The 22,799-nt window shown below is 37.5% G+C and overlaps 1 protein-coding gene across 3 annotated transcripts in view; it reads right to left on the reverse strand.

Annotated features, from left to right (window-relative positions):
- Positions 1–12,142: 12,142 nt before the first annotated feature.
- Positions 12,143–22,799, reverse strand: part of LRRC4C (leucine rich repeat containing 4C) — a 160,439-nt gene continuing 149,782 nt past the window's right edge. For 2 of the 3 annotated variants that reach the window (XM_059929655.1, XM_059929657.1), the window contains exon 2: positions 12,143–14,109. In XM_059929655.1, the coding sequence (XP_059785638.1) occupies positions 12,145–14,067 (1,923 nt within the window). In that variant the 5' untranslated portion in view covers positions 14,068–14,109 and the 3' untranslated portion in view covers positions 12,143–12,144. Of the gene's footprint in view, positions 14,110–15,263; positions 15,416–22,799 lie in introns of all 3 variants that reach the window. The other variant, XM_059929656.1, reaches the window with a different exon arrangement.

Consider the following 22,799-nt stretch of genomic DNA (forward strand, 5'->3'; position numbering starts at 1 on the left):
TTTATTACAAATTGAATTTTATAAGAGTTTAATGATAATGTCAATAAATTGAAACGATGTTGGCCAATAAATGGGATTTTTATCTCTTTAGCATATACTGTCTGATGAATAATCTATATATATATTGGCATCTGTCGTTCATAGGAAGTTGGGTAACAAGTTTATGTTCATAAAATTATATAGATATAAATATATATTCTATCTTTTTAAGCATTTTTTCAATATTGTGAATTTCCCACTTTCTTCCTTTTTCTTCAAGGTAGAAGTTATATTAATCATAATAAAATATCAGATCTCTTAAGTGGAGTTCAAGAATAGAAATAAAAAGAGGCACCACTCCTACAATGCCTAGGAAATAATTTATTCACCTATATGAGTTGCTCCCAATATTGATAGGGTTGACCTTCAGATTGCATAACTAAATGTTGTGTAGAAGAGACAGATTCTCATTTTATAGTACTTCTAGAAAACTTGAAAACATGCTGAGGAAAGAAAGCCAGGGAAAAAATATACTTCCACATAGAATAAAGATATTCTATTCTATTAGAATATCTATATTCTAATAGAGTATTCTATTTTCTATTCTAAAAAAAACCGAAGTGCAATTGAGCTCATAAAGGCTAGCGTTAACTTTTTAAGAGTGACTTATTTGCAAGACTCTTGAAAAACTTTTAGGGGAGAATACATAGCTACATGACATTTTTATGGTCAGAATTAACAAAAGTTCATTTTTTTAAAAAGTTCACTTATGTTAAGAAATATCTTTACAAGCATGAGTTAGTCTGCTTGAGAGCTGCTGGAAAGAGAAACTTTATTACTTCTCTCTTTCATTTTGTAAAGCTTTATTTTTTAAAAAGTAGAACTAGCCATAGGACCAGGAAGTCCAATTCAACATTTGACTTTTGAGGCGTTTTACAAATTCTGTTAAAGTTAATTATTTTCATAACGATTCCATTAGTAAAGAAACCCGTGATTTCCGTAGTATTACAAATTATTTGATTTAAAATTTTATAGTAGCTACCATAAAAAAGTATATACCAGAAAATACACCATAATTACTCTTGTGTACGGTTTAATATATTTAGTTCAATTGAGGCTTCATTTATTTTTCTCAGAGAATTATACACTGTACAAAACTAGCAACTGTGTTTAAACAGAAATTAAGATCCACTTGGGGGACTTCCCTGATGGTCCAGTGGTTAAGACTTCATGCTTCCACTGCAGGGGACGCGGGTTCCATCCCTAGTCGGGAAACTAAGATCCCGCTTACCGTGCAGTGTGGCCAGAAAAAAAATAAAGAAGAGAGAGAAATTAAGTTCCACTTTATTTTTACCACTGTTAACGTGGAACTAAGGGCTGCAAAGTAAGGAGATTTACTATTTGTCATTCAGAAGCCTTACTGATATATAGACATAATAGATGGTAGGGATTCCCATAATGGATGGGTTTTGCTCATGATCTCCTAGGGCTGAGCTGGGTGGATATTCTGCTAAGTTTCCAGGGTTGCAGAACATAAATCAGAATAGGTTTTGTTGCCACCACAGAGACCAGCCCCTCTCCTTCAAACAGCGTTGAATCTTCTCTTTGATCTGAGTAAAAAGCCATATATTAACTACTTCTGCCAACCAGATAAAGATGGGATTGATGCCATTTGGACAAATTCAAATTCAGCAATTCAGCATCAAATATCTAATAAAAGGTAGCATTAATAACCTGAAAAATGAAATGAAATTACTGGACCAAATAATGAAAGATAAGTCTTCATGGTCTGGAGTTTTGTGAAGGTTTGTTTTCTGTATTTTGCTCAGGACATATATGAGTATCCTCATTTAGTGTGCATTAACAAAATTTATGAAATGGAAAGATTTTCCAATATCATGTGCTTCCATTTAAATCGATTAATGCATTGTCTGTCCTGTAGCAACCCCCTCCCCTTCTTTTTTTCTTTTTATTTATTCTGGGCAGAAGCAAAAAAGGACAGTAGTTTTCTTACTGCCATTAAACACTTATTATACAATTTAATTATATAATTTTATATGTAATTTGTATATTTCTCAATGTTAAGAAAGGTTGAAATTTCAGAAGTTTTTAAAAAATACATTTATTTAGTTATTTGTTTTTGGCTACGTTGGGTCTTTGTAACTGCACGTGGGCTTTCTCTAGTTGCGGCGAGTGGGGACTACTCTTCGTTGCGGTGCGCAGGCTTCTCATTGTGTTGGCTTCTCTTGTTGCAGAGCATGGGCTCTAGGCGCACTGGCTTCAGTGGCTGTGGCACGTGAGCTCAGTAGTTGTGGCTCATGGGCTCTAGAGCACAGGCTCAGTAGTTGTGGCACACGGGCTTAGTTGCTCTGGGGCATGTGGGATCGACCTGGGCCAGGGCTCCAATCTGTGTCCCCTGCATTGGCAGGCAGATTCTTAACCAATGCGCCACCAGGGAAGCCCAGAAATTTCAGGAGTTTTGTTGGCAGCACTTAAAAAAAACAAAATGACAGGAACTGGTATGTGTTTTAAGAATGCTTCATTCAGTACCTAAATTTGGATCTTAATTGACAGTGCACTATCAGTAAGTCTAGGAAGTTTCGTTTTTCTCTCCTAGAGCCAGATGTATCTTATTTTATATCCTGGAAAGACAACAGAATCACAGCTGATTTCTATCTAAAACAGAGTTTGTAGGAATTCATATTTCTTCTCATGGCAGAGGAGAAAAAATACAAGGTAACTTGATATTTTAAGGCAACTGTTTAGACTCATTTTTTTTTTTTTTAGCTATTTTAATTTTTTATTTATTTATTTATGGCTGTGTTGGGTCTTCGTTTCTGTATGAGGGCTTTCTCTAGTTGTGGCAAGCGGGGGCCACTCTTCATTGTGGTGCACGGGCCTCTCACTATCGCGGCCTCTCTTGTTGCGGAGCACAGGCTCCAGACGCACAGGCTCAGTAATTGTGGCTCACGGGCCTAGTTGCTCCGTGGCATGTGGGATCTTCCCAGACCAGGGCTCGAACCCGTGTCCCCTGCATAGGCAGGCAGATTCTCAACCACTGCGCCACCAGGGAAGCCCCTAGACTCATTTTTATCTGAAGTAGCCTTTGTACAGAAATCACTTCCTAATCAAATATAAGAATGTGTATATTTTTTTGGGGGGGAGATATTTTTATTAGAGATTTGACTCTGTGAAAATCCATTTTATGAGAAATGGACAAATGGCTTCCTAAAAGACTATCACTCCTCATTCAGGCATTCACGTTACATCTGTGATATTTAATGATATAATTATCTTCAATATTCTTATTAAAACCAGTAAGCCAAAGCACCAAATAAACAATTTAACACATTATTTAAAACTTACATTGCAGAGGACAGATAGCAGAAGCAAGAAGAACTACAGTCCTGCAGCCTGTGGAACAAAAACCACATTCACAGAAAGAGAGACAAGATGAAAAGGCAGAGGGCTATGTACCAGATGAAGGAACAAGATAAAAACCCAGAAAAACAACTAAATGAAGTGGAGATAGGCAACCTTCCAGAAAAAGAATTCAGAATAATGACAGCGAAGATGATCCAGGACCTTGGAAAAAAAATGGAGGCAAAGGTCGAGAAGATGCAAGAAATGTTTCACAAAGACTTAAGAGAATTAAAGAATAAACAAACAGAGATGAACAATACAGTAACTGAAATGAAAACTACACTAGAAAGAATCAATAGCAGAATAACTGAGGCAGAAGAGCGGATATGTGACCTGGAAGACAGAATGGTGGAATTCACTGATGTGGAACAGAATGAAGAAAAAAGAATGAAAAGAAATGAAGACAGCCTAAGAGACCTCTGGGAAAACATTAAATGCAACAACATTCGCATTATAGGGGTCCCAGAGGAGAAGAGAGAGAGAAAGGACCCGAGAAAATATTTGAAGAGATTATAGTCGAAAACTTCCCTAACATGGGAAAGGAAATAGCCACCCAAATCCAGGAAGTGCAGAGAGTCCCATACAGGATAAACCCAGGGAGAAACAGGCCGAAACACGTAGGAATCAAACTGGGAAAAATCAAAGACAAAGACAAATTATTAAAAGCAGCAAGGGAAAAACGACAAATAACAAACAAGGGAACTCCCATAAGGTTAACAGCTGATTTCTCAGCAGAAACTCTACAAGCCAGAAGGGAGTGGCATGATATACTTAAAGTGATGAAAGGGAAGAACCTACAACCAAGATCACTCTACCCAGCAAGGATCTCATTCAGATTCGATGGAGAAATCAAAAGCTTTACAGACAAGCAAAAGCTAAGAGAATTCAGCACCAACAAACCAGCTCTACAACAAATGCTAAAGGAACTTCTCTAAGTGGGAAACACAAGAGAATAAAGGACCTACAAAAAAACCCAAAACAATTAAGAAAATGGTAACAGGAACATACATATTGATAATTATCTTAAACGTGAATGGATTAAATGCTCCAACCAAAAGACAGAGGCTCACTGAATGGATACAAAAACAAGACTCATATATATGCTGTCTAAAAGAGACCCACTTCAGACCTAGGGACGCATACAGACTGAAAGTGAGGGGATGGAAAAAGATATTCCATGCAAATGGAAATCAAAAGAAACCTGGAGTAGCTATACTCATATCAGATAAAATAGACTTTAAAATAAAGAATGTTACAAGAGACAAGGAAGGACACTATATAATGATCAGGGGATCAATCCAAGAAGAAGATAGAACAATTATAAATATATATGGCACCCAACATAGGAGCACCCCAATACATAAGGCAACTGCTAACAGCTATAAAAGAGGAAATCGACAGTAACACAATAATAGTGGGGGACTTTAACACCTCACTTACACCAATGCTCAGATCATCCAAAATGAAAATAAATAAGGAAACAGAAGCTTTAAATGACACAAGAGACCAGATAGATTTAATTGATATTTATAGGACATTCCAACCAAAACCAGCAGATTACACTTTCTTCTCAAGTGCACATGGAACATTTTCCTGGATAGATCACATCTTGGGTCACAAATCAAGCCTCAGTAAATTTAGAGAAAATTGAAATTGTATCAAGTATCTTTTCTGACCACAATGCTATGAGATTAGAAATCAATTACAGGGAAAAAAACGTAAAAAACACAAACACATGGAGGCTAAACAATACGTTACTAAATAACCAAGAGATCACTGAAGAAATCAAAGAGGAAATCAAAAAATACCTAGAGACAAGTGACAATGAAAATACAATGATCCAAAACCTATGGGATGCAGCAAAAGCAGTTCTAAGAGGGAAATTTATAGCTATACAAGCCTACCTCAAGAAACAAGAAAAATCTCAAATACACAATCTAACCTTACACCTAAAGGAACTAGAGAAAGAAGAAAAACAAAACCCAAAGTTAGCAGAAGGAAAGAAATCATAAAGATTAGAGCAGAAATAAATGAAATAGAAACAAAAAAAACAATAGCAAAGAGCAATAAAAGTAAAAGCTGGTTCTTTGAGAAGATAAACAAAATTGATAAACCATTAGCCAGACTCATCAAGCAAAAGAGGGAGAGGACTCAAATCAATAAAATTAGAAATGAAAAAGGAGAACTTACAACAAACAACACTGCAGAAATACAAAGCATCCTAAGAGACTACTACAAGCAACTCTATGCCAATAAAATGGACAACCTGGAAGAAATGGACAAATTCTTAGAAAGGTATAACTTTCTAAGACTGAACCAGGAAGAAATAGAATATATGAACAGACCAATCACAAGTTATGAAATTGAAACTGTGATTAAAAATCTTCCAACAAACATAAGTCCAGGACCAGATGGCCTCACAGGTGAATTCTATCAAACATTTAGAAAAGAGCTAACACCCATTCTTCTCAAACTCTTCCAAAACATTGCAGAGGAAGGAACACTCCCAAACTCATTCTATGAGGCCACCATCACCCTGATACCAAAACCAGACAAAGATACTACAAAAAGAGAAAATTACAGACGAATATCACTGATGAATATAGATGCAAAAATCCTCAACAAAATACTAGCAAACAGAATCCAACAACACATTTAAAGGATCATACACCATGATCAAGTGGGATTTATCCCAAGGATGCAAGGATTCTTCAATATACACAAATCAATCAATGTGATACACCATATTAACAAATTGAAGAATAAAAACCATATGATCATCTCAATAGATGCAGAAAAAGCTTTTTACAAAATTCAACACCCATTTATGATAAAAACTCTCCAGAAAGTGGACATAGAGGGAACCTACCTCAACATAATAAAGGCCATATATGACAATCCTACAGTAAACATCATTCTCAATGGTGAAAAACTGAAAGCATTTCCTCTAAGATCAGGAACAAGACAAGGATGTCCACTCTCACCACTATTATTCAACAGAGTTTTGGAAGTCCTAACCATGGCAATCAGAGAAGAAAAAGAAATAAAAGGAATACAAATTGGAAAAGAAGTAAAACTGTCACTGTTGGCAGATGACATGATAGTATACATAGAGAATCCTAAAGATGCCACCAGAAAACTATTAGAGCTAATCAACGAATTTGCTAAAGTTGCAGGATACAAAATTAATGCACAGAAATCTCTTGCATTCCTATACACTAACGATGAAAAATCTGAAAGAGAAATTAAGGAAACACTCCCATTTACCACTGCAACAAAAAGAATAAAATACCTAGGAATAAACTTACCTAGGGAGACAAAAGACCTGTAGGCAGAAAACTATAAGACACTGATGAAAGAAATTAAAGATGATACCAACAGATGGAGAGATATACCATGTTCTTCGATTGAAAGCATCAATATTGTGAAAATGACTATACTACCCAAAGCAATCTATAGATTCAATGCAATCCCTATCAAATTACCAATGGCATTTGTTACAGAACTAGAACAAAAAATCTTAACATTTGTATGGAGACACAAAAGACCCCGAATAGCCAAAGCCATCTTTGGCTATTAGGGAAAAAAACGGTCTTTAGGGAAAAAAACGGAGCTGGAGGAATCAGACTCCCTGACTTCAGACTATACTACAAAGCTACAGTCATCAAGACAATATGGTACTGGCACAACAGAAACATAGATCAATGGAACAAGATAGAAAGCCCAGAGATAAACCTATGCACCTATGGTCAACTAATCTATGACAAAGGAGGCAAGGATATACAATGGAGGAAAGACACCCTCTTCAATAAGTGGTGCTGGGAAAACTGGACAGCTACATGTAAAAGAATGAAATTAGAACACTCCCTAATACCATACACAAAAATAAACTCAAAATGGATTTGAGACCTAAATGTAAGACCGGACACTATAAAACTCTTAGAGGAATACATAGGAAGAACACTCTTTGACATAAATCACAGCAAGATCTTTTTTGATCCACCTCCTAGAGTAATGGAAATAAAAATAAAAATAAACAAATGGGACCTAATGAAACTTCAACGCTTTTGCACAGTGAAGGAAACCATAAACAAGACGAATAGACAACCCTCAGAATGAGAGAAAATATTTGCAAACGAATCAACGGACAAAGGATTGATCTCCAAAATATATAACAGCTCATGCAGCTCAATATTAAAAAAACAAACAACCCAATCCAAAAATGGGTAGAAAACCTAAATAGACATTTCTCCAAAGAAGACATACAGATGACCAAGAAGCACATGAAAAGCTGCTCAACATCACTAATTATTAGAGAAATGTGAACCAAAACTACAATGAGGTATCACCTCACACCAGTTAGAATGGGCATCATCAGAAAATCTACAAACAACAAATGATGGAGAGGGTGTGGAGAAAAGGGAACCCTCTTGCCCTGTTGGTGGGAATGTAAATTGATACAGCCACTATGGAGAACAGTATGGAGGTCCCTTAAAATATTAAAAATAGGATTATCATATGATCCAGTAATCCCACTACTGGGCATATACCCAGAGAAAACCATAATTCAAAAAGACACATGCACCACAATGTTCCTTGCAGCACTATTTACAATAGCCAGGTCATGGAAGCAACCTAAATGCCCATCGACAGACGAATGGCTAAAGAAGATGTGGTACATATATACAATGGAATATTACTCAGCCATAAAAAGGAACGAAATTGGGTCATTTGTTGAGACGTGGATGGATCTAGAGACTGTCATACAGACTGAAGTAAGTCAGAAAGAGGAAAACAAATATCGTGTATTAATGCATATATGTGGAACCTAGAAAAATGGTACAGATGAACTGGTTTGCAGGGCAGAAATTGAGACACAGATGTAGAGAACAAACGTATGGACACCAAGGGGGGAAAGCAGCGGGGGGTGGGGGTGGGGGTGGGATGAATTGGGCGATTAGGATTGACATGTATCCACTGATGTGTATAAAATTGATGACTAATAAGAACCTGCTGTATAAAAAGATAAATAAAAAAATAAAAATAAACAAAAAAATAAAAAAATAAAAATTACATTGCTTCAAAGCACCACACTGCTCATAAGCACTCATCTGACTCTTTTATTTATGTAAGTATGTTGAAGATTATCTCAAGAGGATAAAGTATTCAGGGTTTGTTTTTTTTTTTTTTTTCACCTTGATCAATATTTACCTTGGAAATGTTGGATAACTTGGGGCCATCCACTTAATATTTTTTTTTCATGTTTCAGTAAATCCTGTTCTATAAATGTCTCTTTCCTTTTCTTTCTCCTATGTAAATAACCCTTCCATTGTCAAGTTATTTCCCAACAGATCTATATTCAGAATTTCATAGTCTGTAGGTTTTAAATAATATCCTGATTTTTAACTCTGATTATAAGGCCTAAAACCAATCATGGACTAGCAACATTTTCTTCCTCAAAAAAAGTATTGATCAATGTTTCAATCTAAAGTTCTAATTACTTATTTCAATCTTTGGAAAAGATGATATTTGATTCCAGAATATTCAGAATATGAGAGAAAACGACTAAAGCTATATCAGGGCCTATGTGTGTGAATTATACCAAATTCTTCTAATATTTTGTCGCCACAAATGTGTTTGGACACATTCAAAAGAATTTAGGAGATTGAGGTGATAGCCAGGTATAAAAGAGTAAGATTCCAGAATAGAAAAAACTGTTGGAGAAGCTTCTTTCTAAAGCATTCTTTGATGTTTTCCCAAAGTAAACTGCATAACTTTAGTAGGAAATATATATATATATATATATATATATATATATATATATATATATATATATATATATATATATATACTAAAATTGTCACTAGGTTATTTTAACTTGGTTAACTGTCAATGGCATATTTTTGATGCACACGAGTATTTAAGAATACTGCCACTTGGTTGCCTTTGTTTAGAATAAAAAGAGTGACAGAAATAGAAGTGTGTTTTGCTACAAGGATAGACCAGATATTTAAACAGTCACATGGGCTTTCTGCTGTACCGAGGAAGTCCACTTTGTGTGATGGACTCTAATTAGTGCAGCTACCTTATTGAGGTGCCCAAAGCCAAGTACATGATTCAGAGCAAATACAGACACTGCTAATCATACACATTTAGAATTCATTTTAGTGTCTTTTAAATAATACAATTATAACACTATACCTGTCATCCCCAAAACCTGCAGTGAGGAACTTTTGTCAAAAGGATTTCTAAATTGACTGTAAAAGTCAAGTTTGGCTTAACCAATCTTTCATCAATATATGTATAGTTTTAAAAATAATTTCTAATATGTATTCATTAGGGCAACTATAATCTCTTACGGGACTGAATTGTATGCTTGACTTTCTTACCTAAATTTTTAGTTCAAGTTCACCTTTCATTCTGGTAGAATTTATCTAACTGCTCAGCCACCCCTCACAGTTGAAAGGAATTGTGTGCTAGAGCTAACTCCTTAAGAATTACAAGCTCAAATGAAAGAAGGCTTACAATCAGCAAAGACAGAGCTTGGAGAGCACAAACCAAGTAGAGAAGGCAGGATTCTTTCCTTTATGGATTTATACCAGCCTTCTTTGCATTAGCACTAGATATTCCTTGGTGAGTTGTTTGGTTGGCTGGTTTCTAAGCTGATCTACAACTTAGAAATATATTAAGTACATTCAATACTGAATAGCTTGACAAATGACAGCCAGCATGGGTTTTCCCTTTTCTTGAGTCTTCTCCACAGTAAAAGCAAATGTGAACTGTGTTCCTAACAAAGGGAGGTAGGAAATGATGGAGAAAAAGACCCCTAAAGAATGGTGACCAAAAAATAGAGGCAAGATCCTTGTGTGGTCTCATTCATTTGCTATCTCTTCCTCCCAGTTCTCTGACCTATTTTGCTAGTAATGATTGGTTTTTCACACCTGGAGATCACAAAACCCTGGTGTGAGGTCCAGCCTGCGGAGTTATGTGTGAGTATGCAAGCTGCTCATTCATCAGGAGCTGAAGTTTTCCCTAGCTTAGTCAACTCTTGTCTCACCAATGAGGTGGCAGTTTTCAAGGGCCAGTAATAAGAGATGTATATTTTCACTATGCTTCACATAGATAAAGACAGAAGTCAGACACATACTATATTAAAATATCAGAAGAGTGCTGAGGTGCCAGTAACCAGAAAGTTCCTTTTTAACTTGGAAGCTAGTGTATGTTTCATACCAAAAAATTCCTCCAGTTCCTTGAAGTACCTTTAGTGAATTACCAGTGTATTAGCATTGCTACCTCTTGGTAAGCATCCATCTGTCACAACAAATCCATACACTTCTTTACAGCCCTACGGCCCTGCATTTGGAAGAAGAGAGTCAGCTCTTCCAGAAGGATGGAAGAAACCATGAGGAGGTTTTGGTAATAACAGTAACCTGATATTTTGAAACTCTAGGGTCCTGATTTTCAGCCTTCCACCTAACCGTAAAATTAAAGCTAGCCCCCAGTAATAAACTGATATTTCTTTAATCATATTATATAAATTGTGAGTGATTCAAAATCAGAAACCAGGTCTTGTTAATAGTGTGTCCACACACTAACATCACTGTTTAACACACAGTAGGTCTTTAATAATTATTGTTGAATTGAACTGAGTTTGCTGACACTCAGCACCAAAAATGATTTTTCAACTTGGATAATTTAGTGTACCTTTGCATTCTGTGGTTTCACTTCATTTAGCCAGCAGAATTTTATTTAGGAGACAGAGAATAAATTATACTGAAACTTTCTTTCAAGTGGAATTGAATTTACTTCACAAAATCATCATTTTTTAATCTGAGCATTCTACAAAGGGTGACCCTAATGAGAAGGAAAAAACACCACAGCATCCTTGAATATAGATCAGAAACTCAAGTCATCCAATGAAACAGGACCCTGTAGAGATTGGTGCTGTGATTGGAGATTACTATAATATTATCTTTCTTAGAAAGTAGGAAATCTAATTACCTTCAAGTTTCCCACATTTGAGCCATACTACAAATGAGTTGTGTCCAGGTACAGAAAAACCAACAATATTTTATTTATAATCTTATTTTTAGCTTTTGAACTACAAATTCAGGTTCTAGATTTGTTTAAAAGATCATGGGTTTTATAGATGCTCATATGTAAATTAATCTGTTGTTTGCTTACTTTTTGTTTTCCATTGAATGGTTCTCCTCATAAATACAGAACAGGTCATTACATGAAAAATATAAGATCTTGCATTTTTTCCTTGTTCTCTCTTAAAAATCTATTTCTAATATTGCATTCCCCATTGGACTACTTCATAAGGGCATGAGAGGGGGAAAAGAAAAGACAGAGGAAAAAAAAGAAAGACAAAATAGACTGGCTCTCACCACTAGAATTCACCATAAAAATCTCAAAGTGTAACAGAATTCTTACAAAATTTCCTAGACCAGTTCTTTAGGGAATTGAGATCTCCTATGAAAAATATGACGATTGGGAAAGGCAGGGACAAGATGTGGGAAAATAGTAAATAAGTGCAGCAAAAACAGGTTCTGAGGAATACACATAATTTTGTCTGCTTTAGATCACAATAGAATTTTTAATAAATAAATTTCTTTTCTTTTTTGTTTTTTTTTTTTGTAAAGACACTTTTTTGAAACAGTAGATTTAGCCCAGTCATTTGTGTCATTTTTAATAAACTTTTTTTTTTTTGATTGTTTGTTTTTCATAACTGTAAATGTTTTAGATTTGAGTCTCTTGGACATTGTCTTTAGAGTTCATTCGGATCAATAACGGTTCATGCACTGAACTGTGTATTGAATTTATTGTGTTAACTGTTGTTGTGTGGTTGAAGGGAGATTTGTAGGAGTTGTAGTGGTTTAGGTGCTCATGCTCAATAGCAGGCATGGGCAGGTGGCTTTCCATGGGTGTGTCTCCTGTAATCTCATCATCCACATTAATGATTTCAACAGTCCTCGTTGGGGCATGATGGTTTTGCCGATGGTGCTGCTTCCTCATCTTGTAGAAAATGACCAGCATCACTGCAGCCATGAGCGTGATGGCCACAAAACAGCCAATGATGATTTTGGTAGTCTTCATGACTTCATCGATTCCTGGGATCCCACTGTTTATATCAGTCACGGGGATGGTGAATGTTTTTTCTGTTGACCTTGTGCTCTGTGGCGTGAGAGAGGTGGTCACGTTGGTGGTCTCCCAGTCGATCACCGGAGTGGGACCCACATTGTTATCTGTGGTCCTTGCCTCGTCCTGAGAAGGTTCCATAGTCTCTACTGTGACGGTTGAAAAGTACGAGAAGGGAGTAGTGTTTGCTGCAGTAACATTCAGGGTGGCCGAAGCAGTGGTATTTCCGACAGAATTACTCACCATACACGTGTACATGCCTGTATCTTGCACGGTTACATTCGTGAAGTTTAACGTGCCATCGCTGAGCACGGCTATCCGCACTTTGTACGCCCCATGTGTCATGACTGTTCCGTTTGGAGTAATCCAAGATACAGAAGTCAGGGACGTGGAGGCCCGACATTTCAGCTCAGCTGCCATGCCTTCAGTGACATTGAGGTCTGCTGGGGGCTCCACAATGACAGGAGCATAGCATGTGAAATAATTCTGGTCAAGCTCCCCAATGTACCTCCCTTTCAGATTGGGAGGGGTGTTACACCGGGCACAGCAAGCTGTGTTGGAGGGGGCCATGTCTTTTATCCACCAGCTGAGCCACAGTATGTCACAGTTACAGTTCCAGGGGTTGTGATGTAAGTGTATCCGTTCTAGATGATGCAAGGGTGTGAAGAGGTCATGAGGCAGTAATGTTAGATTGTTGTGTGCCAGGTTGATCTCCACCAGTGACTGAAGGTTATCAAAGGCATTCCGTTCAATCACTTGAATCTGGGACTGTATCATCCACAGTTTTTGAAGGTGCATCAACCCCTGGAAAGAGCCAGGCCTGATGGCAGACAGATGATTCCCAGAAAGATCCAGCTCATCTAGTTTTATGAGCGGCGTGAGGTTAGGGATTTCTCGGAGGTTGCACATGGCAAGGTTCAAATACCTCAAGTTGGACAGACCTTCAAAGGCACCTTCTGAGATATACGAAAGCCTTTTTAATTCCCCTAAGTCTAGCCGGCGCAAAGAAGGGATTCTGTTAAAAGCATAAGAAGGGATGCTTTCGATGGGGTTGTTTCGCAACCAGAGCTCCTTCAGTTTAGACAAATATACAAAAGCTCCATTTGGGATGGTCGTAAGACGATTGTCAAAGAGTTCCAGGGTGTTGAGGTTTGCCAGACCATTGAAGGCCCCAATTTCAATTGTTCTGATATGATTCCTACTCAACTGTAGGATTTCCAGGTGCCTCAAGTGCTTGAAGCTGTTCACTTTGATGATCTGGATTTGGTTCTCATGGAGGTTCAGCAGCCGGGTGTTGGTGGAGATGCCATCTGGAACCTCACGTAGGTTTTTCCGCACGCAAATCACCTTGCTGAACTGGTTGCTGCAGGAGCAGACGGAAGGGCAGGTTTGAGCCCGCACCAGACCAGCCACCACAAGAAGCTGAAGAGCCAGCAGCACCACAAGCAGGGGGTCAAATAAGGCCCTGTTCAACCTAGGACCTATCATTATCTGCTGTGGATGTAAGGTCATCTTGTTCAACATTCATAATTTATCTGGTGTTGGTCCTTCTGGAGTTCAAATAATCTGTAATACAATGAGAGCAAAAAAGAGTATTAGATCTCCTCCAGATGTCTTTCTGGAGTCACTGTATGTAGTGTCATTTATTAAGCGATGTGGCTCATGTATATAGAGAAGTGTCTCTGTACTTTGAGTTAGTAGCCATCCACAGCCAATATTCCATCAGATGTGCAATCACAGAGAAATGGAAGAATGAGGTAGAGGGCCTTACTGTAGTGTTTATCAACCAAGTCTGACCTGAATGCATGAGCACCTAGGAAATGTACTCCACAATTAGGCTCAATGTCCAGACCAGATTGGAAAAGTTCAGAAAATAAAATTGGGGTGGGGGCTATACCAATAAACTAAAAATTCCCTTGCAAAACTATTAATAGCTGGCATTTTATTGAGGATTAGTCTATGTGCCAGGCACCACAGGCTATGGACTTCACAAACAATCCTATCCAAGAATGGCTACATAACTTGCAGGGCTCAAGGCAAAATGAAAACGTGGGATGTCTTGTTAAAAATTATTAAGAATTTCAAATCAGTTACAGTAGAGCATGAAGCCAAGCATGGGCCCCTCTGAGTATGGGGCCCTTTGAAATTGCACAGGCTGCATGCCCTGATCCTTTCTTATCCTTACAGCACTCCTCTGAGGAAGGAACTGTTATAGACTCCATTTTCACGATGAAGAAATTTAATAGTAGGGGAAGTAACATGCATGCAGTCACATGGTTAGTAAGTACACAACCAGGACTTAGACCGTCAGCTCATCGGTCCAGGAGAATATGATCTCAAAAGCTCCATGAAAAAGTTTCTGCAAGAATGATGGCAAAAGCAAAATATTTTTCACAATTAATTTTGTTAAAATACCTTTCCTTTGGGGGTGACCTGAGCTGTAAACACTGGCAACTTATCATATGGTACCTGTGAAAATACACTGAAATAATGACATGCACAAATATACATAAATTTCTAGAGACATTCATATACAAAATCTCATGGCAACAGAGCCAACTGCTACCTATAGGTAGATATACCACAAACTAAATCACACCCCATGAAACATAATGTTTATGCACAGAAAAAAATCTTAGTATAACTGTATTATATATGTATTATGTCCCTACTCTTACTGATTTTAAGTAGATTTCTGGGAAGGAAATAAAACAACTCACTTTCCGCAACTCTTCTGGCACAAAGAGGAATTCCAAAGCTTGTGTTACCCAGTATAAACCCCACTCAACTGGCTTATCATGGATTGGGCACCTGTGTAATGACTTCTCCCAAATTTCTCATCTCAATAAACAGTGCCTCTTCTGTGAATCTCCTGGGAAGAAAACAAAGTGGGGAGGCTCACCATATCCAATTCAAAAAGGCACTAAGACAATAATTTAGTATTTATTATGTGTCACCTTGGGCAGGTTACTTACCCTCTCCACGGCTCAATCTTACTTGCAAAATGGGAATGACATAATTACATAACCCTTAGTGTTATTGTCAGAATAAAATTAGTTAATGTTCATAAGGGCTTAGAATAATGCCTTCCATGTGGAAAGAACTCAATAATATTAGATATTATTATTATTACTACTACTGTTTTGTTGTTTCCCTTAGCCAGACATTTTGCTAAGTACTGAGCATACAAGGGTGAAGAATATAATCCTCATCCTTGAGGGAATTATAATTCAGAAGGTAAGACAGGCAAACAGATGAAACAAAATAATGTATGTTCATTGCTCTGAGACCAAGCCACATTGGTAGGAGGGCGCTGAAGTCAGAGTAACTCAATCTGTGCTGGTAAATCAGGGGATTTTCAAAGAGGAGGGTCATCTGATCTAGATTTTGTAAAAGAAATTGATAAAGAAAAGAAAGAAGAGCAGAGGGGCCAGACTGAGCTAAGACAAGGAAACATGAAGGATGCTAGTACAACCAAGGAACCATAAAAATTCCTCTGCGGTGGGAGAATGGAAAGCCTGGGGAAGAGAATGGGAAAGACGCTGGGATGAGATCGGGTCCAGACTGAAGAGTTGGTTATGCCAAGCTTAAGAGTCCCTGTTTTATCCTACAGGCGACATATTCTGTTTATACAAAGAAATGCTATCATCAGCTTTGTTTTTAAGAATGATGATGTTAGATGAACAGGGAGACAGAAAAGTTTTGGAAGAAACCAGCAGCAAGGAGAAAAATTAGGAAGATCCTCCAACTGCTCCAAGTGAGCCTTAGAGAAAAGTCAATACCAGAGACAAGTGGAGGTTTTTGGTCATCTCTTCCACGCCTACCATCCAAGGTGTTGAGGAGAGAAGGGCTGTCTGTCTCCTCTTTAGGAGTATAACCCTTCTACCAGTGGTGAGCTTCTCAATGTTAATTAGCATTTGTAAATAACTACATCTTCATAGAGTACACAAGACAGAGAAGAGGCTCTTTTCCTATAAAAAGAGATTCTTCACTCAGTAAACGTATCTGCCATTAGCAGCCCTTAAATATACACCCACATTCACAGAACTGCAGAAAAGGACCTGAATCTCAAGAAGGTGAGGTTTAAAGTCATCGATGCTTTCTGGCTTCAGAGGCTTGTTTTGGTCTCCTTCCCTATGGCAGCAAAGAAATTTGACCACTAGGTGCTGAGTTGTTACTCTTTCTTCCAGCCTTCTGTGGCAAACTGACTTGCTGCCTTTCTCCCGGCTCTTCCAGCTCTAGGTTGACTTTTCACACCATTCAGTACTATGATCATTTGTCCCTGGGTCTGTTTCCTGCACTAGCTTGTGAGCTCCCTGAGGACAGAGGCCATGTCTCATGGTCTCTTCTTAGCCTCCTGACAACACAGTACCTGGCATAGTGATGTGTACCAATGTATTAATCACGCCTTTTATTTTCTGTATTTTCTGATGTTTTGATATGGGGCTTTGCTTATCCTGGAGAGACTACCGCTCCAAGGGCTAGCTAATTCCTAGAGATAGTAAAGGACGGGCCCACAGGCATGCCTTTCATATTCAAATCAACCATGAAGTCAGTACCCCAACCATTTCCTTTATCAGTTTTTACAGGTCTCTTTACACTTGAGCCACTACCCCTCTGCCCTCTTCATCCCAGGGCTAGATACCAGGTAACTGGGATAGCTCCTGTGTTCCAGAACCCACTGAAATTATTCACACCACAACAACGTGGCTGGCAGGCTTCTCACCCTGAGTTAGATTAGGAGTTATCTTTCATTGTAAATTTAAACACAACCTTAAAAACCCTTGTAGATTTCCATTTTAAGTAGAATGTTATTTAAATTGCCAGTGATCATGACCACTGAAAATTTTTCATTCATGTGATTCAGTATTTTCATTGCATATGTTCCCCTTTCCCCAAAACACACTTCTGAAGGTAAGTGGGAATTTTTATAAAAAAAAGAAAGAAAGAAAAAAGAAAAAAGAACAGCACATAAAATCTCTAATATATTAATTGATAGATGCTTTTAGGATTGGGGTCATAGGGCCCTACTCCTCCATCCCTCCTCCCACCTCCCACCCTATGACTCTCTCTAGAATCCTAGGGTCTTTGGCAACAGAGGTGAAAATAACTGGTTGACTGGAAATAGCACAAAAGTGAAAAAGATAAGTCCTTATTCTGCCATTTGCTACCTTTATCCCTTTAAAATATGAAATAACAAAGGCAGCCATGTCCGGTAGTCAGAGAAAAGGCTCATGAAGACTCTGAATTTATATGCCTGCTTGAACCCCCATGACCCTACAACTGGGAGAGTTACTTCACCTGTCTATAGCTTACTTTCCACATCTGTAAAAGGGAAACAACAGAGTTACTTACTCAAAAGGCTTTTGTTAGCACTGTCACATAATACAGATAAAATTACTAGCTCATAATAAGTAATAAATATTTATTACATTTTAAAATAAAAAGTGATGGGAGCTTCTTCCTCTTATGTAAGATAGGAATAACACTAATACTTATTATTCAAAGCTGTGGTAAGGATGAACTGGAATGACCAGAAACGTACTATCAGTAAATTATCAGAAACATACTATCAGTAAAACATACCGAAATATGATACATTGCTCTTAATTGTAGAGTATATGCGTCTCCCAGTTTTCAATCCCCGGGTTGTTTTATTTTCTATTTCTTGCTTACTTCAAGATCTTTTTGCTATTGCAATTAATGAGATTGCCTGTAAATCAGTCATAAGTAACAATTTATGAATTATAGTTGGTTCAAAGCTAATTTATAACCTGCAGCAAATAAAGCTTCCTACATGCGCTGAATCGAGTAAACTACTATCAACAAAAGGTTTTCTATTTTAAAATCTAAATTATGTTACTTTCCATCAAAAGCCAGGTTTCAACATCTCTTTCAGAAGATGTTTTTATCACATCAAAAGGAAATCAATTTAAAGGTACACACTTCCATTACGATGTCATCTCATAGCATTTATTTACAAATGGATCTGTGTGGGTTTTGAATTAAACTATAATACTTTTAGCCTTGTCCCAGAGGATATCCTGACTTTTGGTCAACAGACCTTTCTTCTTTGCTTACCCATGCTTCAGTGCACTGAAAGACACAGGAGGAACTTCAGGAGGGAGAGTAGCTAATGGGGATGCTTTGTTTAGCACAGTATCATTGCTAAGTCAGCATAGACTGTTGTCTAGACAATGGAACTAGTTTGCAAGCGAGGTGGGAGAAAGATACATTTAGTTAACCACAATCAGCCCTCCCATCTCAACAGACCACACACTCACAATCATACGTATCTGCAACAAACCTCCCTAAACATTGAGAAGCAAAACCCCACATTTAGAAAGGAGACTGAGACCTCCACACCATACCTCACTATCAACATCAACTTGACTTAGCTCTGCCATGGTCTCTATCAGCATCTCTATCCTCTTCTGAAATTCTCCTGCCAAAGCAGTTTCATTGTCCTTAGAGAAACTTGCCCAAAGATCGATCAACTCTTTCATGGAAAGCATTAACAGAAGTCTGTGCTCTAGGATTTTTTGAATCTTTTGCTTCACCTCGGTGTTTTCTCCACTCCTGGATTGTTGTATCATAATTCTTACCTGATCCTCATCAAGTTCCCACATTGAACAATTCTCCTAAAAATCAAACTTCCAGTTCTCAATAAATTCTGGCTTAATCTTCACCATTCCATCCATAGACTCTCCTGGACCTCTGTGGGGTGGTGCTTCCCCTTAGTAAGCCAAAAACTCAGCTCTGTCTTACTAACAGTTTGTGTTGGTGACATTTTCAGAATCAACTTTTTCAACAGAACTAAAGATGAGTTATTGACTTAAAATATGCTTGAACTCCAATCTTTCTGTCTGTCTGTCTCTCTCTCTCTGAATTTGTTGCCAACCCAACATCCTACTCCCATACTCTTTCCCTAGAAAATTTTGCTTAGGAATATTCACTTTCATCCTAAAAAAAAAAAAAAAAAAATCACAAAACTATATTATCTGCTTTGGGAGAAGCTGGCCCAACCTTGATGAGTTAATAGAATTTGGTTTAAGCTAGGACTAGGCAAACTTTTTCTGTAAAGGGCCAGATAGTAAATAGTTGAGGCTTTATAGGCCATATGGTCTCCAGTAGCAACTACTCTACTCTGCCATTGTAGCTTGAAAGTAGTTCTAGACAAAGGTAAATGAATGTGCATGGCTATGTTCCAGTTAAACTATTTATGGGCACTGAAATTTGAATTGTATATAATTTTCATATGTCTCAAAATTATCTTAAAAATTTTTTTCAACTATTTAAAAATTCCGAAACACTCTCAGCTCACAAGGCATTCAAAAACAGATGGTGGACTAACCTTTGGACTATAGTTTGCTGAGTTCTTGTCTAAATAAACATTGGTTGTACCATTCGTATTGCCAGAGACTGATCAGGTCTGGACATGTGACACAATTCGGCCAATGAGATGCGAGGAGAGGTCAGCTGAGGGGGTTCTGGGATTTTTTTTTTTTTTTCTCCCACTAATATGAAGAAAGACAAGGGGAAGGAGTACTTTGTTCTGTTTCTGGGAATTGTTGTGGGTATAAGATACGGAGAGTTGCTGCAGCCATCTTGTGGCCAAAAGAGGAGGCAGCCTGAGGACAAAGCTGATGTACTAAGGAAGGAAAACATGGAAAGAGGGGAAGAATTTGCGTTTCTGATATTGTGACAAGCAGCTAAATAAATGAATCCTGTAGCAGTCTTTCCTCTGTGTTTTATTATTATGTGCAATAATCAATTCCTTACAGTATAAACAGTTCATTATTTTCCTGGTTACTTACAGCCAGACCTACCTGATGCTTTCATAGTCATTCTCCTCTCTCTCTCTATTTCTCGCTATCTCCCGCTTCCCCAAACCAAGAGCAAAGAAAAGGCAAATAAGACAGAAAAATTCTGATTTCTTATACCATTATATACCTGAGACCTACCAAAGAGGACAAAGTAAGATGAGGCAAAATGATTTGCTTATAAGAAAGGGGGCGAGGCTCATCCCCACCTTGCTAAGAAGGCTTTCCATTGTAATCATGTCTCTGGATAGCTCTTTAAATTTTAAAGAGTGCTAGAATACACAGGAAAAGGAAAAGCAACAAATTAAATAACATCATTATCAAAGATAGCTCACCTCCCAAATCAAATTTATTTTACAACTATTTCCTAATACAGTTCATTATTTTTTCCCATTCGAAAACCAGTTTTGCAAATCTGTTGAGCTTTCCTCCCCTCATGCAGGAATATATGGTTCCACACATTTACAGAGAAAGAAAATTTTTGTAAATACGCCCAGGGCTGACCCTCAAGGCAAATGTAATGGAAGTGATACAAGGTTTAAATGGCTGTAACCTGGGTACTGAACCTGTCAAGTCAACAGGAGGCTCTTTGGCTATATACACTGACCTTGCAATGTTTCTAGAAAAAGTTGGGATTTTTAAAAATTGATTTTTAAGGAAAGAAAAACCACCTGGATCTGCATTTTCACTTTTCTAGAAGACTTACCTAACTTATAGTAAAGGAATACATGTGTTTAGTGTCTAGAAGTTGACAAGATTACAATATCATTAGATAAGAAAAAGCAGTGAGTGGAGAGAACTATGTATTAATGTAAGAAAAAACCATAACAACCTATGTGGCTAACATGTTGCTACATTCTGGAGAGTATAAGAAGGGATAGAAAAGAGCTAAGGTGACCATGCCTTCTAGAACTTTACAAACTTAATGGAGCTGTAATACAAATGCATAGATACCTATCAAGAATAGAAAGTGTACATATGTGTATCTAGGTACTAATGTAAATCAGTGTATTTGATATTTAAATGTCATAAAACATTTAAATGTCATAGATAATCAGAAAAAGTTTTAAGAAGAGTGTTTGGGATTTTATGTAGGTCCTTAAAGGGATATAACCTTGCATTGAGGCAGGTGGTAGAGGAAGGCATAGATGACTTGTAAAAGAAGAGGAGTAGGAGCGTGAAATGAAAGAAAAATGACTTAATGGAAGCAGAAGACTTATACAGCAGAATTTAAATAGTTAAGTTGGCCCAACTGAGGGGCACTGAATGCCTGGTAGGAGAGTTTGGATTTGCTTCAATAAAGAAACTTAGGAAGACACTCCAGGCTCTTAAGCAGGAAGGGCATTGGTGAGAGCATGATTTTAGGAAGGCTCCATCCTTGTGCATAAAAGAAATTGGAAAGAGGAGTGGTTGATGGTAAAGTCAGATGACTTCAATAATCGACATCCTTAGCATTACTTTAGAACAGAATGGAACTGATCTTCAATCTGATTATCTGACTACTCAGACATGTATAGCTTCAAATTAATCATCCCTAGTTGAAATCCTGTAGAGCATGAAATGCCAGTGAAGGCAAAATTAGCTTCTGTATGTAGTCTCATTAAAAAATACCGGTTTACACAGAGGGAGCAGGGTATCACTTTTGAAACTCTGACGCACAAGTAAGGAAAGATGCATTTTTGATCTCTAATGCTGCTCATGTCCACGTTGTAAATTATACAAAAAGGACTATGAAACACACATTCAGTTTTGGTTTCTTGAGGACATACTGTACTTTCCAACTTGAAACAATGTTGAAGCATAGAAAGACACCCAATCTATATCAGCAAAACCTAGTGGAACAAAAACCAGATTTAGAGTAAAATGAGGTGAGTTAGAGGGTTGGCCAAGTATTCTTTGGCATAACCATTCTTTGGTAAATTAGCTTTCTCTGAACTGCACCTTCCTAAGTGGGAGTGATGATAACATTAATAGACATTGAGAGGATTATATGAATTAAATGGTGTACCATATACTGAAAGAAAATTCCCAAACCTGCCCTGCACCTTCGTAAATGCCATTACCACATATCCAATTGCTCAAGGCAAAAATGTAAGGATCTTCCTTGACTTTTCTTTTATTTACATTCAGCACAACCCTGTTCATTAAAATACTGACTTTACTATTAAAATATAAGTGTCTATCTACGTTTCCTCATTGTCCCTTTCTAGCCAAATCATCTTCATTTCTAACTTGGACCACTGAAACACCCTCTTACCAGTTTCTTTACTTTTGCAATTGCTTTACCACAATTAATTCTTCATACAGCATGTAGAATGAAGTTTACAAATATAAATATGTTCATGTCATTCTTCAGCTGAAAATGCTCCTATTGACTTCATACCCTTTTAGAGCAAATTGTAAACTGTTTTGGCCTCCAACATATGATTATCT

The sequence above is a fragment of the Balaenoptera ricei genome, chromosome 8 (genome assembly GCF_028023285.1).
Source record: "Balaenoptera ricei isolate mBalRic1 chromosome 8, mBalRic1.hap2, whole genome shotgun sequence".
NCBI lineage: Eukaryota > Metazoa > Chordata > Mammalia > Artiodactyla > Balaenopteridae > Balaenoptera > Balaenoptera ricei.